General features: G+C 31.5%; 1 protein-coding gene and 2 long non-coding RNA genes across 3 annotated transcripts in view; 1 reads left to right on the forward strand and 2 right to left on the reverse strand.

Annotated features, from left to right (window-relative positions):
• LOC126882103 (protein nessun dorma) overlaps window positions 1-1,445 on the reverse strand; it is a 50,443-nt gene extending 48,998 nt beyond the window's left edge. The window contains exon 1 of the mRNA XM_050646951.1: window positions 459-1,445. Coding sequence (XP_050502908.1) covers window positions 459-1,104 — 646 coding nt within the window. The 5' untranslated portion in view covers window positions 1,105-1,445. The remainder of the gene's footprint in view (window positions 1-458) is intronic.
• Window positions 1,446-6,637: 5,192 nt separating this feature from the next.
• LOC126882106 (uncharacterized) lies at window positions 6,638-9,036 on the reverse strand. The gene is made up of 2 exons (XR_007697138.1): window positions 8,404-9,036; window positions 6,638-6,920 (listed from the first exon to the last, which is right to left on the reverse strand). It is a non-coding gene; the product is annotated as an uncharacterized LOC126882106 (long non-coding RNA).
• A 45-nt stretch (window positions 9,037-9,081) lies between these two features.
• Window positions 9,082-10,967, forward strand: LOC126882107 (uncharacterized). The gene is made up of 2 exons (XR_007697139.1): window positions 9,082-9,683; window positions 10,685-10,967. It is a non-coding gene; the product is annotated as an uncharacterized LOC126882107 (long non-coding RNA).
• The last annotated feature ends 2,110 nt before the right edge of the window (window positions 10,968-13,077 follow it).

Below are 13,077 nucleotides of genomic sequence, written 5' to 3' on the forward strand. Positions count from 1 at the left end.
ATCAACTCATCAAAATAAATACAGTACAACCTGTCACATCCGGACCTCCCCATATCCAGACGGTTCTGCTGTCCGCATCTACTGAGAAAGGCAGTCCTGCTGTTGGGACAACGCACCCTCTCATCCTGACCCAAAAGAACTAAAAGATGGCGAAATAAAATATCTTTTTTGCCCCCAAATGTGACATCCCTCTGTCAGTCTATGGATCAAGGTATTATAGAATCTATAAAATGTGTCTATCGACGAAAGTTATTGACAGCATTGATTACTGGAATGTATGAAGGAGAAAACGTTTCAGAGACTATAAAAGAAGTGGTCTTGATATCTGGATTTTTTCATATTCGAATCGGTCTGTCACCACATTGATCTGTATATGGCAGGTTTTACTGTATCTTTAAATGCAGCCAAGGTGTTAGTTGGAGCTAGAAGATATTTTATAAACTGATTATTGAACATACCTTTATTAAATTCTTCACTTTCTTCTTGCTGAGTTAATTGATTCTCAATAAATTCTCTTTTATTCTGCATCCTTCTAGCCTCAGTTAACAAACAGTGAATATGTTCTGCTACAGCTCGAGGAATGGTTCCATTTTTCAAATCATAGTAAAACCTTAATCTACTCTCCAAATGAGTTTCCTTCCAGTCTATATTAACATCTTCATCTCTGTCCCAAGGCATATAGACATATAAATAAAAGAATCGTAACATATCCAATGAATTTGCAGTTTGCATTAACCCTAAAGCAATACTTTTATCTTGTTCTTCTGTGGGCCAAAGTTGAATTAGAGGTACCCAGTGTTTCTCCGGTATGTAAATATCATCTTGAACAGCCAGTATTCTTACTAACGCTTTTAATTCCTTAGTATTAATAGTAAGTACTATAACTAAAACAACAGACGGAAAAGGAATACCCAGTGCTTCGCATTTCAATCTGGGAATTTTCCAAACTGCTTGCCACCCGATCTTATCCACTGTTAATTCTATAAAAAAACCCCATTGTTTTTTAAGGTGCAAAGATGGTAGAAGTGTATAATTTGAAAGTACTTCATTAAATTCTGTATATCGTTGTTGAAAACTTTTATCAAACGTTATTATTTTGTCCATTATTACTCGCAGTAAAATTAACTATAAACTTACAACACAACTGCCCGCTGCGGACCACGGACGGACGTTAAAATTTTTAAAAAGTTTGATTGAGTAGTTTCTTCTTCTTCTTCTTCCTTTTTTGGCACTGCTCTTGGGCAATTTGCCAGCTCGATGCGTAGGAATTCCAGATGGTCGAGTACGGAATACTCCTGTGAATTCCTATAGCTAAAACACGAACTTTTTGTTGTACACTAAATTGTTTTTTGATTCTGTGGACTTTTAAAGAAAATATTTCTGTCTGTACAAAACAAAACAAGGATACTTTTGTAGGTTAGGAAAGGAGAGGTTTTAGGGTTATGTTCAGTGCTGCCGTTCTCATAGATATATAATACTCTAGATTGCGCCCTGCGATCTTAAAATGGGTGACCGTTGCGACAGAGATAAATGAGCCTATTTGGTCGGTAGTCTCTTTTTAATTTAAGGGGAATATCGACGACGTGACTATCCCACTTTATCGAGTAATATGTGTTGACAGTTGGAGCGGGTGGTGACGAGAAATGGTCTTTGGTCTTCCGACATGGATAATCGTGGTTCGAATCCCATACCAACTTTACCTTTTTTTATTTTTATTTAATCAATATTGCGTTTATTAGATATTTTTACATCTGAAAAATGGACCTAAGTAAATCTAGCAGATAATAAATGTACGTATGTATAGTAAGTTAATATTGGAATACATAATTTGTGAACTGCATAGTAAAATAAGTCATTCGTTATTAATATAAATTCGTCCTTATTCGAATGATGTGAAGTGAACAATATTTGTTTTGCTTCTACTTTTTTAAAAAATTGTAACAATAGTTTCATAAATAAAAATAATGTCTAATTACTTATAATTGAATCGGTCATTTCAAAAACAGCAAAGTCCACAATTTTGAGAAACTAACTTTTTGAGAGGAATAGACTCCTTTAAGATAAACGTTGTGTGCAAAAACGACACCAGTCCAGTAAAAACATTAGGAACAAAACTACAATATAACTCTGAATTTTGATGTCATCCATTTCATCCATCTTTCGACTATATAGTTAAGTTTTCTTTGCTCTTCTGTAAAATTAGGAATATGTGACTCGTGTTGTTTTTGAAATGACCGATTCAATTAATAAATCGATGGTACATTATGTTGATATTAATTATTGGTAATTTTTTACGAATATTTTTAATTACTTTATACTATTCTACCATTAACTTATTAAAAAAAATAACATTGGCTTTTATATTTTTAAAAATCTATAGGTACCTACACAGTTTTTCTTATTTGTTATATATTTCTTTGCATATATTTATTTTAGAGATGTAATAATATCTAATAAACGCAATATTGATTAAATAAAAAATAAAAAAAGTAATGATTGGTATGGGATTCGAACCAGGATTATCCACGTCCGAAGACAAACGACCAGTTCTCGTCGCCATGCGCTCGAACTGTCAAACCATCTAAAATACTCGACGACAGAGTAGGATAGTGACGTCGTCGATACTCCCCTTGAATTAGAAAGAGACTACCGACCAAATAGGCTCATTTATCTCTGTCGCAACCGTCACCCATTTTAAGATCGTAAGGCGCAATCTAGAGTATTATAAATCTATGGCCGTTCTAGTCATAGAGGTATATATTAACATAGAGTGAGCCCTCACTCCGCCACCACTGACGACAAGATCTCTTCGACTGGTTTGAGGTATCTCTTTCTAGCACAATGTATCGAGAAACATAACATGAAACTAAGTGGGGGTACGGGACGGCAAGTGAAATAAGGAGAATTACTTTATTCTTCTTTTTTCTTTAATTATTATGACAAGTGACAAGACAACATAACCCAAATAATTTAATCCGGCCCTATTTCTATTTTTGAACAAAATGTTGGAAATATCTTAGTTTATTTTTAGTTCTAGCTTATTTATGGCTAGATTGAAAATCTGAATTTTCTAATATTGGTTCATGATTATCATCAGGGACTTGATTCGGTTCTTAAACAGGTAAATTTTCTGTCTCATCTGATATTGATTTGGTAGTGGAATTCTTTAGTGTATTATTTGGACTTTCATTTTCATCTTAATCACTATTGTGATTCAATAATTTTAGGTCACTTTTAGGAGCTGAGTACTTCGTTGCAACTGTACTTTTCTTTCTGTTTGGATACTGCATTAAGGCATAATGTACATTGGCTTCTAAAAGATAATCCTTTTCAACTAAAGGATCAAACTTACTCATTCATACAAATTTTCTTAGTAATACTTTGTCTGAATCTTTCATGAAGAAATAGAATTTCTGCTAGTTGATCTTCATTGATAAGTAAACACATGTTCATGATGTGTACAATTGGTTGCTGTAGACAGTAAACTTCATATAGAGTGCAGAGCATCTGGTATATAGAACATTTTTCCATTTAGTGATGTCTAAATTTCTGGTTTTCAATGCTAGATTCACTGCTTTCCATATAACTCCATTGTATCTTTTAACTTAACCATTTCCTTCAATATGGTGTTGTTCTACTTGAAGATATTCCTTTAGAGTGTAGGTAATTAATAAATTCTTGGTAAGTCAAGCTAGTCCCCCTGTCTGACTGGACGTATCTTAGCATGGAAATCTTGAAAATTCATCAATTTTTTTTTGTTCAGAATCTGTGAGGATACGTGAGAAAAAAGTAACGGGTCTTCCAGATTGACTCAGCATGATAGCAATAGCAAATTCATTCATGTATCTGTTTCAACAATGAGAATTTATTTTTCATTAATTACTGTCCATAGAAGTGCAATATTGTATATCCCAAAATATTTATAGCTTTTGATTGTAGTGACATTTATTTTGATTTAAAGTTAACCCATACTTTTTAACGGCATTTAAAAACTTCAAATCATAGCTATCTTGATCCTCACCACTAACTGTTACTTCATCTAAATAAGCGTAAACCCCTTGTAGATTTTCTTTTTTATTGATAGAATCAATGGCTCTCTAAAAATATGATACTCCATTGGTCACCCCAAGAGGAATACGACAAAATTGGTAAAGGCATCCACTTTCCTCAAAAGCTGTACATGGTTTGTCAGATTCATGAATTGGCTATTCTCATTTAAAAAAATATTTGATTACGTCATCACGCCCAGATGGATGACGTCACTAGTATGTTGTATACAGTAGAACCCCGAAAATCCGAACTAATTGGGGGGACAGCCTGTTCGGATTCTGAAAAGTTCGGATTATTCGAAAGTCAGCCTAACCAGTAATTCAAAGCTCTCCTGCAAAACGTGTAACCTGGCTATGAGAAAACCGAAGTAAATTTATGTTTAACCTTTATAAGCACTACATATAAAGTACCTACGTATTTATTTTTAAGAAATTTTAAATGTCAAAGTCCTACGAATCCAATATTGTTCAATTTTCTGGTTATACTTTGTATAATAAACATGTATTTAAGTTTTTGTCTTGAATTTTTAAAAAAAAATTCACTTTCCGTTAGTTTGGATTTGCAGGGTTCTACTGTATGTCAAAAATATATATGAGGGGGGCAAAATATATTGAATAACCCTGTACATCAAGAAATTTACTACCAACGTCTCTGTTACTGAATATATCACTAAGTACAGGGCAACCTATTTAAAACTTAAAAAATCAGCTAAAAAATTAAACTATCAAAATCATCTGAGAAGCTTTAAAAGTGTTGCAAAAGAAATTTGGTCCATAATAAACAATCTTCTTCGAAATCAAACTCACAAAGCTCAAACATTTTCCCTTCCAGACCATGAATACTTTATTAATGTGAGTAAAATTATAACATCAACTATTTTGTCACAAGAGATCAATTTTGTTAAGATCCGATTTCCTATCTCCCTAATTCAAGAAAGGTCTCAAATTCATTATTTATAAGACTAGTTGATTAATCTGAACTGATCCAAACAATCAATAGTATCAAAAGCAAATCTTCCTGTAGTACTGATGGACTATCCATAAAAATTGTCTCAAATCTCCCAGAAAATGTGTTGGGAGTCCGCATCCCACTAATGACTCTTTTAAGGGGCTATCCTAGTGTAAAAGAACGAAATTCACATACTTTTTTTGGGAATATCTAAAATAAAAAGTACTGTACCAATTGTTTTGAAAATTTGCATGACTATTTATTATAAAAAGAAGTACAAGTAAAACAATTTTCATAAAAAAAAATAATGAAAATTTAACGATTTATGCCCTATCTACTGGCACAGTGAAAATAAAAAACATGGCTCCACTGCTGCAGCGATTGGGACTAATAGAGATCCTGAATTATAAAATTGCAAATACATATTGATTATTGAAATATTAGTTATTTCCTATACCATCAATTAGGATTTTTGGAAAAATGACGAAGTGTTGAAATTTTTTTAAATTAGCTAGAACATTTTCAGTTTCAAAAACCGCCAAATTGACATTTTTTATCCGATTAAAAAAATCCCTATTTGATGGTATAGAAAATAACCTATATTTCAATAATAACTTTTGATATTTTATGTTTCAGGATCTCTTTTAGTCCCAATCACTGCAACAGTGGAGCTATGTTTTTATTTTCACGGTGCTAGTAGATGGCGAATAAATCGTTTAATTTTCAATATTTTTTTATGAAAATTGTTTCACATGTACTTTTTATAACAAATGTTCAGTAGTAATAACCAGAGGACATTGATAATTGTTCGAAAAATTTTTATAACAGATTTCGAAAGCTTGTTCCTTGGAAACAGACCGACGCCGTAGGTGGAGGTCTGTTGCCTGTAAGCAACAAGCTTGAGAAAGTTGTTAAAAAATTTTTGAGCATTTATCAATGTTCGAGGGTTATTCGGATAGAAAATTTTTTGCTGATATAAAATTAATAATAATTTCATTAATATTCTCATCAGTATTACAACCAAATCGTGACATTTTGAAATATTGAATATTTGAAATGTCAAAATTGAAATGAAACGAAATGTAGGTATCCATAGCTACATGATTGAGTGAAAACAGCCCATGGGATCTGTTTTCAGTATAATGTTGGTTGTATTCAATCAGATGACCACAAATTAATTGATTTCATTGGATTTCTAATTGAGCAAAAAATTTTCAAAATAATTGGTACAGTACTTTTTATTTTAGAAATTCCCAAAAAAGTATATGAATTTCATACTTTTACACTAGGATAGCCCCTTAAGAAAGGTAAATTTCTAGAGCTGCCTAAAGACAGCCATCATTATTCCTCTTCATAAGGGTGGTGAAAAATCTAATGCCTGCAATTATAGACCTATTGCATTACTACTGGTACTCTCAAATAGGACTCATATTACACAAGTATAAAAACTTGTTGCTGGTATGAGCACATTGTGTAAATGTTAGGATTTAAAGAGGATATAAAAACCTTCAATACAATTATGAGCGTTAGTCTCTTTATATCCTAACATTTTTTTTGTTATTGTTTTAGTTTATTATTGTTTTTTATGACTCTGTAAGTTTTGTGTATAAATTGTACAATTTTCCATGACAATAAAGCATTTTTCTATTCTAAGTTGTCTATTTGTTAAACCAAAGCATTGATTATTATTACAAAATATTAATATAATCAATTAAATAATAATATTAATCTCACAAACAATATAGGAAGTATAGTTAAAAAGAATAAACATAGTAATCCACAAGGAAATAAATCTGCACATAGCTATAGCCCAAAGTAACTTCTGTTGTTTATCCAAATCTTCAATAGTCAAAAACATTTGTGTAAAATTATATTCCAGCAGTTTCTCCTTTTCCTACATTTAAAATAGCTGGTGTTTATTCCTAAAAACAACAAATACATAAATAAAAACTCTAAATTGTATACCATAAAAAAATCATACAAATATGACAAAATATCACAAGAGTATTTTAACATTATTTAAGGACAATTGCCATAATAAGCCACAACAAAAATGTATTAAGCGAAAAAGCTATAGAGCTGAAACAGGAAGTTGCTATGTTTGGTCTATATATTAATGAAAGTAAAAAAAAATACCTAAATGGAATATAACAACGGGTTCTTATCGGTAATAAGAAGTGTTTTTATGCATACAAAGACGTAATGAAAAGTAAGTTACTGTTACTGAATCGTGAGTATTGGCTCCGTGCGTCTCCCCTCTACGTACAGTCACGTGATACGCTGTCAGATTTTGTAAGGACGTTTTAACATTGAGTCTTATGGGATTATTTTGTTAAACTTGAATATTTTATTTTGTAGTAACAATAACCGAAAAAAATTGTTAGAATTCATTAGTTATTAATTTATACTGTAATTTATAGTGCAACAAAAATATTTTCTTTTTCGTTAATAAAGATTTATTGACATAAACTGCGATAGTGAGGTTATGTATACAAAATCAAACTGATAATCAATATTGGAAAGTGAAGAATTTATATCAGATTAAGTGCGTTTTTAATTTCTGTTTATATTAATACATAATATCACTAGCGTGACACGGCATTTTTTTTAAATGTCTCATTTAAACATACACAAAGCGTCCTGATAAAATTTCAAAAAACCGCCACCATGAGCAGGTCGGTCGATTTTGCTTTGACACTTTGTTAACGCTCGGGGCGAATAAGCTTAGAATCTACAAAACAGTAATTAGACCAGTGGTCACATATGGATGTGAAATGTGGACCATCTCAACCACTAATGAAAATCAACTGAGAATATTTGAGCGTAAAATACTAAGGAACATATTTGGACCAACACATTGTAAAGATGGTTCATGGATAATTAAAATGAACCACAAGCTGAATGAACTAATGCAGAGCGCAGATATTGTTAGATTTGTAAAGTGTCAAAGACTAAACTTTCTTGGTCGCTTAGCAAAAATGTCAGATAATCGAGCTGTGATGTCAGAGATGGAAGCCCCAAGGAAATATAACAAGAGGAAGGCCCTGTAACAGATGGATAGACGATGTAGAGAAGGATCTTAAAACCATAAATATCAGGCAGTGGTGCAGGAAAGTAGCAACAGGGCAGAATAGAAGAATGCTGTTAAGCAGGCAAAGATTTACAAATGGTTGTAGTGTCATTAGAAGAAGAAGATTTAAGGACAGTTTAGGCAGGCTATATGCATTAAGGCATTATTAAGCTTTGCATTTAACCATATTGTAATACACTATATCTTACATGGTCAAGCATGATTTTCTTTACATAACCCTTGTTCTAAACTAGAACTGAATTGGTAAGTACATATATATTTTTATTGTAGACATTTTAAAAACTTATTACTTAGTTGAATTACTTTAAACTTACCACTTATAAAATGTTTACTACATACTCTCATATTTTAATTTGTGGTCTGTTCTCTTTATTGCTTTTATCCAATGTTCCTGCCTTTGTTTGGATAAAATTCATTTAAATGTATTGCATGGGGGAAATGTATAGCCTTGGGAACAGTAAAAAGTGAGGATTTTATCCCTGTCTGTCCTATTCCCGCAATTTACAGGCTTCTCAAGAAAGCCCTTGCTACAAGTCGGTCAAACACAAGGAAAGGTGTTTTTTCTTTTTTGCACACAAACAAATTGACACAAACTGATAATTACTATGGGATAATTCAGTTCTGTAGGCTATAAACAACTTTATATTTAATTTACTATCACAATTTCGCTGCACAATTAACAATAAAAAACAAAACCAAACAGAATATTCGTCTAACAACATCTACAAATAAATGTCAATGTCCAATGTAAACAGTGACTAAATAAAAATAACAGGAAAGACATCAGCTAACTTCGTACTTCTCCTAACTTAAAAATGACGTTTATCATACTGTCGCAGCTTTACTATGTGTAAGAGTGAAGTAGCACTAATCCAAAGAAAAAAGATGGTGTCGTCACTTCGCTCCGAATGACACTCTCTCTATGTCAATATATACCTCTATGGTTCTAGTACAATTGTACTATTTCCATAGAGGTATATATTGACAGAGAGAGTGTCATTCGGAGCGAAGTGACGACACCATCTTTTTTCTTTGGATTAGTGCTACTTCACTCTTACACATAGTAAAGCTGCGACAGTATGATAAACGTCATTTTTAAGTTAGGAGAAGTACGAAGTTAGCTGATGTCTTTCCTGTTATTTTTATTTAGTCACTGTTTACATTGGACATTGACATTTATTTGTAGATGTTTTTAGACGAATATTCTGTTTGGTTTTGTTTTTTATTGTTAATTGTGCAGCGAAATTGTGATAGTAAATTAAATATAAAGTTGTTTATAGCCTACAGAACTGAATTATCCCATAGTAATTATCAGTTTGTGTCAATTTGTTTGTGTGTAAAAAAGAAAAAACACCTTTCCTTGTGTTTGACCGACTTGTAGCAAGGGCTTTCTTGAGAAGCCTGTAAATTGCGGGAATAAGACAAACAGGGATAAAATCCTCACTTTTTACTGTTCCCAAGGCTATACATTTCCCCCATGCAATACATTTAAATGCATTTTATCCAAACAAAGGCAGGAACATTGGATAAAAGCAATAAAGAGAACAGACCACAAATTAAAATATGAGAGTATGTAGTAAACATTTTATAAGTGGTAAGTTTAAAGTAATTCAACTAAGTAATAAGTTTTTAAAATGTCTACAATAAAAATATATATGTACTTACCAATTCGGTTCTAGTTTAGAACAAGGGTTATGTAAAGAAAATCATGCTTGACCATGTAAGATATAGTGTATTACAATATGGTTAAATGCAAAGCTTAATAATGCCTTAATGCATATAGCCTGCCTAAACTGTTCTTAAATCTTCTTCTTCTAATGACACTACAACCATTGGTAAATCTTTGCCTGCTTAACAGCATTCTTCTATTCTGCCCTGTCGCTACTTTCCTGCACCACTGCCTGATATTTATGGTTTTAAGATCCTTCTCTACATCGTCTATCCATCTGTTACAGGGCCTTCCTCTTGTTATATTTCCTTGGGGCTTCCATCTCTGACATCACAGCTCGATTATCTGACATTTTTTCTAAGCGACCAAGAAAGTTTAGTCTTTGAGACTTTACAAATCTAACAATATCTGCGCTCTGCATTAGTTCATTCAGCTTGTGGTTCATTTTAATTATCCATGAACCATCTCTACAATGTGTTGGTCCAAATATGTTCCTTAGTATTTTACGCTCAAATATTCTCAGTTGATTTTCATTAGTGGTTGAGATGGTCCACATTTCACATCCATATGTGACCACTGGTGTAATTACTGTTTTGTAGATTCTAAGCTTATACTCACGATTCAGTAACAGTAACTTACTTTTCATTACGTCTTTGTATGCATAAAAACACTTCTTATTACCGATAAGAATCCGTTGTTATATTCCATTTAGGTATTTTTTTTTACTTTCATTAATATATAGACCAAACATAGCAACTTCCTGTTTCAGCTCTATAGCTTTTTCGCTTAATACATTTTTGTTGTGGCTTATTATGGCAATTGTCCTTAAATAATGTTAAAATACTCTTGTGATATTTTGTCATATTTGTATGATTTTTTTATGGTATACAATTTAGAGTTTTTATTTATGTATTTGTTGTTTTTAGGAATAAACACCAGCTATTTTAAATGTAGGAAAAGGAGAAACTGTTGGAATCTAATTTTACACAAATGTTTTTGACTATTGAAGATTTGGATAAACAACAGAAGTTACTTTGGGCTATAGCTATGTGCAGATTTATTTCCTTGTGGATTACTATGTTTATTCTTTTTAACTATACTTCCTATATTGTTTGTGAGATTAATATTATTATTTAATTGATTATATTAATATTTTGTAATAATAATCAATGCTTTGGTTTAACAAATAGACAACTTAGAATAGAAAAATTCTTTATTGTCATGGAAAATTGTACAATTTATACACAAAACTTACAGAGTCATAAAAAACAATAATAAACTAAAACAATAACAAAAAAAATGTTAGGATATAAAGAGACTAACGCTCATAATTGTATTGAAGGTTTTTATATCCTCTTTAAATCCTAACATTTACACAATGTGCTCATACCAGCAACAAGTTTTTATACTTGTGTAATATGGGTCCTATTTGAGAGTACCAGTAGTAATGCAATAGGTCTATAATTGCAGGCATTAGATTTTTCACCACCCTTATGAAGAGGAATAATGATGGCTGTCTTTAGGCAGCTCTAGAAATTTACCTTTCTTAAGGGGCTATCCTAGTGTAAAAGTATGAAATTCATATACTTTTTTGGGAATTTCTAAAATAAAAAGTACTGTACCAATTATTTTGAAAATTTTTTGCTCAATTAGAAATCCAATGAAATCAATTAATTTGTGGTCATCTGATTGAATACAACCAATAAAACCAACATTATACTGAAAACAGATCCCATGGGCTGTTTTCAGTCAATCATGTAGCTATGGATACCTACATTTCGTTTCATTTCGATTTTGACATTTCAAATATTCAATATTTCAAAATGTCACGATTTGGTTGTAATACTGATGAGAATATTAATGAAATTATTATTAATTTTATATCAGCAAAAAATTTTCTATCCGAATAACCCTCGAACATTGATAAATGCTCAAAAATTTTTTAACAACTTTCTCAAGCTTGTTGCTTACAGGCAACAGACCTCCGCCTACGGCGTCGGTCTGTTTCCAAGCAACAAGCTTTCGAAATCTGTTATAAAAATTTTTCGAACAATTATCAATGTCCTCGGGTTATTACTACTGAACATTTGTTATAAAAAGTACATGTGAAACAATTTTCATAAAAAAATATTGAAAATGAAACGATTTATTCGCCATCTACTAGCACCGTGAAAATAAAAACATAGCTCCACTGCTGCAGTGATTGGGACTAAAAGAGATCCTGAAACATAAAATATCAAAAGTTATTATTGAAATATAGGTTATTTTCTATACCATCAAATAGGGATTTTTTTAATCGGATAAAAAATGTCAATTTGGCGGTTTTTGAAACTGAAAATGTTCTAGCTAATTTAAAAAAATTTCAACACTTCGTCATTTTTCCAAAAATCCTAATTGATGGTATAGGAAATAACTAATATTTCAATAATCAATATGTATTTGCAATTTTATAATTCAGGATCTCTATTAGTCCCAATCGCTGCAGCAGTGGAGCCATGTTTTTTATTTTCACTGTGCCAGTAGATAGGGCATAAATCGTTAAATTTTCATTATTTTTTTTTATGAAAATTGTTTTACTTGTACTTCTTTTTATAATAAATAGTCATGCATTTTCAAAACAATTGGTACAGTACTTTTTATTTTAGATATTCCCAAAAAAAGTATGTGAATTTCGTTCTTTTACACTAGGATAGCCCCTTAAAAGAGTCATTAGTGGGATGCGGACTCCCAACACATTTTCTGGGAGATTTGAGACAATTTTTATGGATAGTCCATCAGTACTACAGGAAGATTTGCTTTTGATACTATTGATTGTTTGGATCAGTTCAGATTAATCAACTAGTCTTATCAATAATGAATTTGAGACCTTTCTTGAATTAGGGAGATAGGAAATCGGATCTTAACAAAATTGATCTCTTGTGACAAAATAGTTGATGTTATAATTTTACTCACATTAATAAAGTATTCATGGTCTGGAAGGGAAAATGTTTGAGCTTTGTGAGTTTGATTTCGAAGAAGATTGTTTATTATGGACCAAATTTCTTTTGCAACACTTTTAAAGCTTCTCAGATGATTTTGATAGTTTAATTTTTTAGCTGATTTTTTAAGTTTTAAATAGGTTGCCCTGTACTTAGTGATATATTCAGTAACAGAGACGTTGGTAGTAAATTTCTTGATGTACAGGGTTATTCAATATATTTTGCCCCCCTCATATATATTTTTGACATACAGTAGAACCCTGCAAATCCAAACTAACGGAAAGTGAAATTTTTTTTTAAAAATTCAAGACAAAAACTTAAATACATGTTTATTATACAAA

The sequence above is a fragment of the Diabrotica virgifera genome, chromosome 3 (genome assembly GCF_917563875.1).
Source record: "Diabrotica virgifera virgifera chromosome 3, PGI_DIABVI_V3a".
In the NCBI taxonomy this organism is placed as follows: domain Eukaryota; kingdom Metazoa; phylum Arthropoda; class Insecta; order Coleoptera; family Chrysomelidae; genus Diabrotica; species Diabrotica virgifera.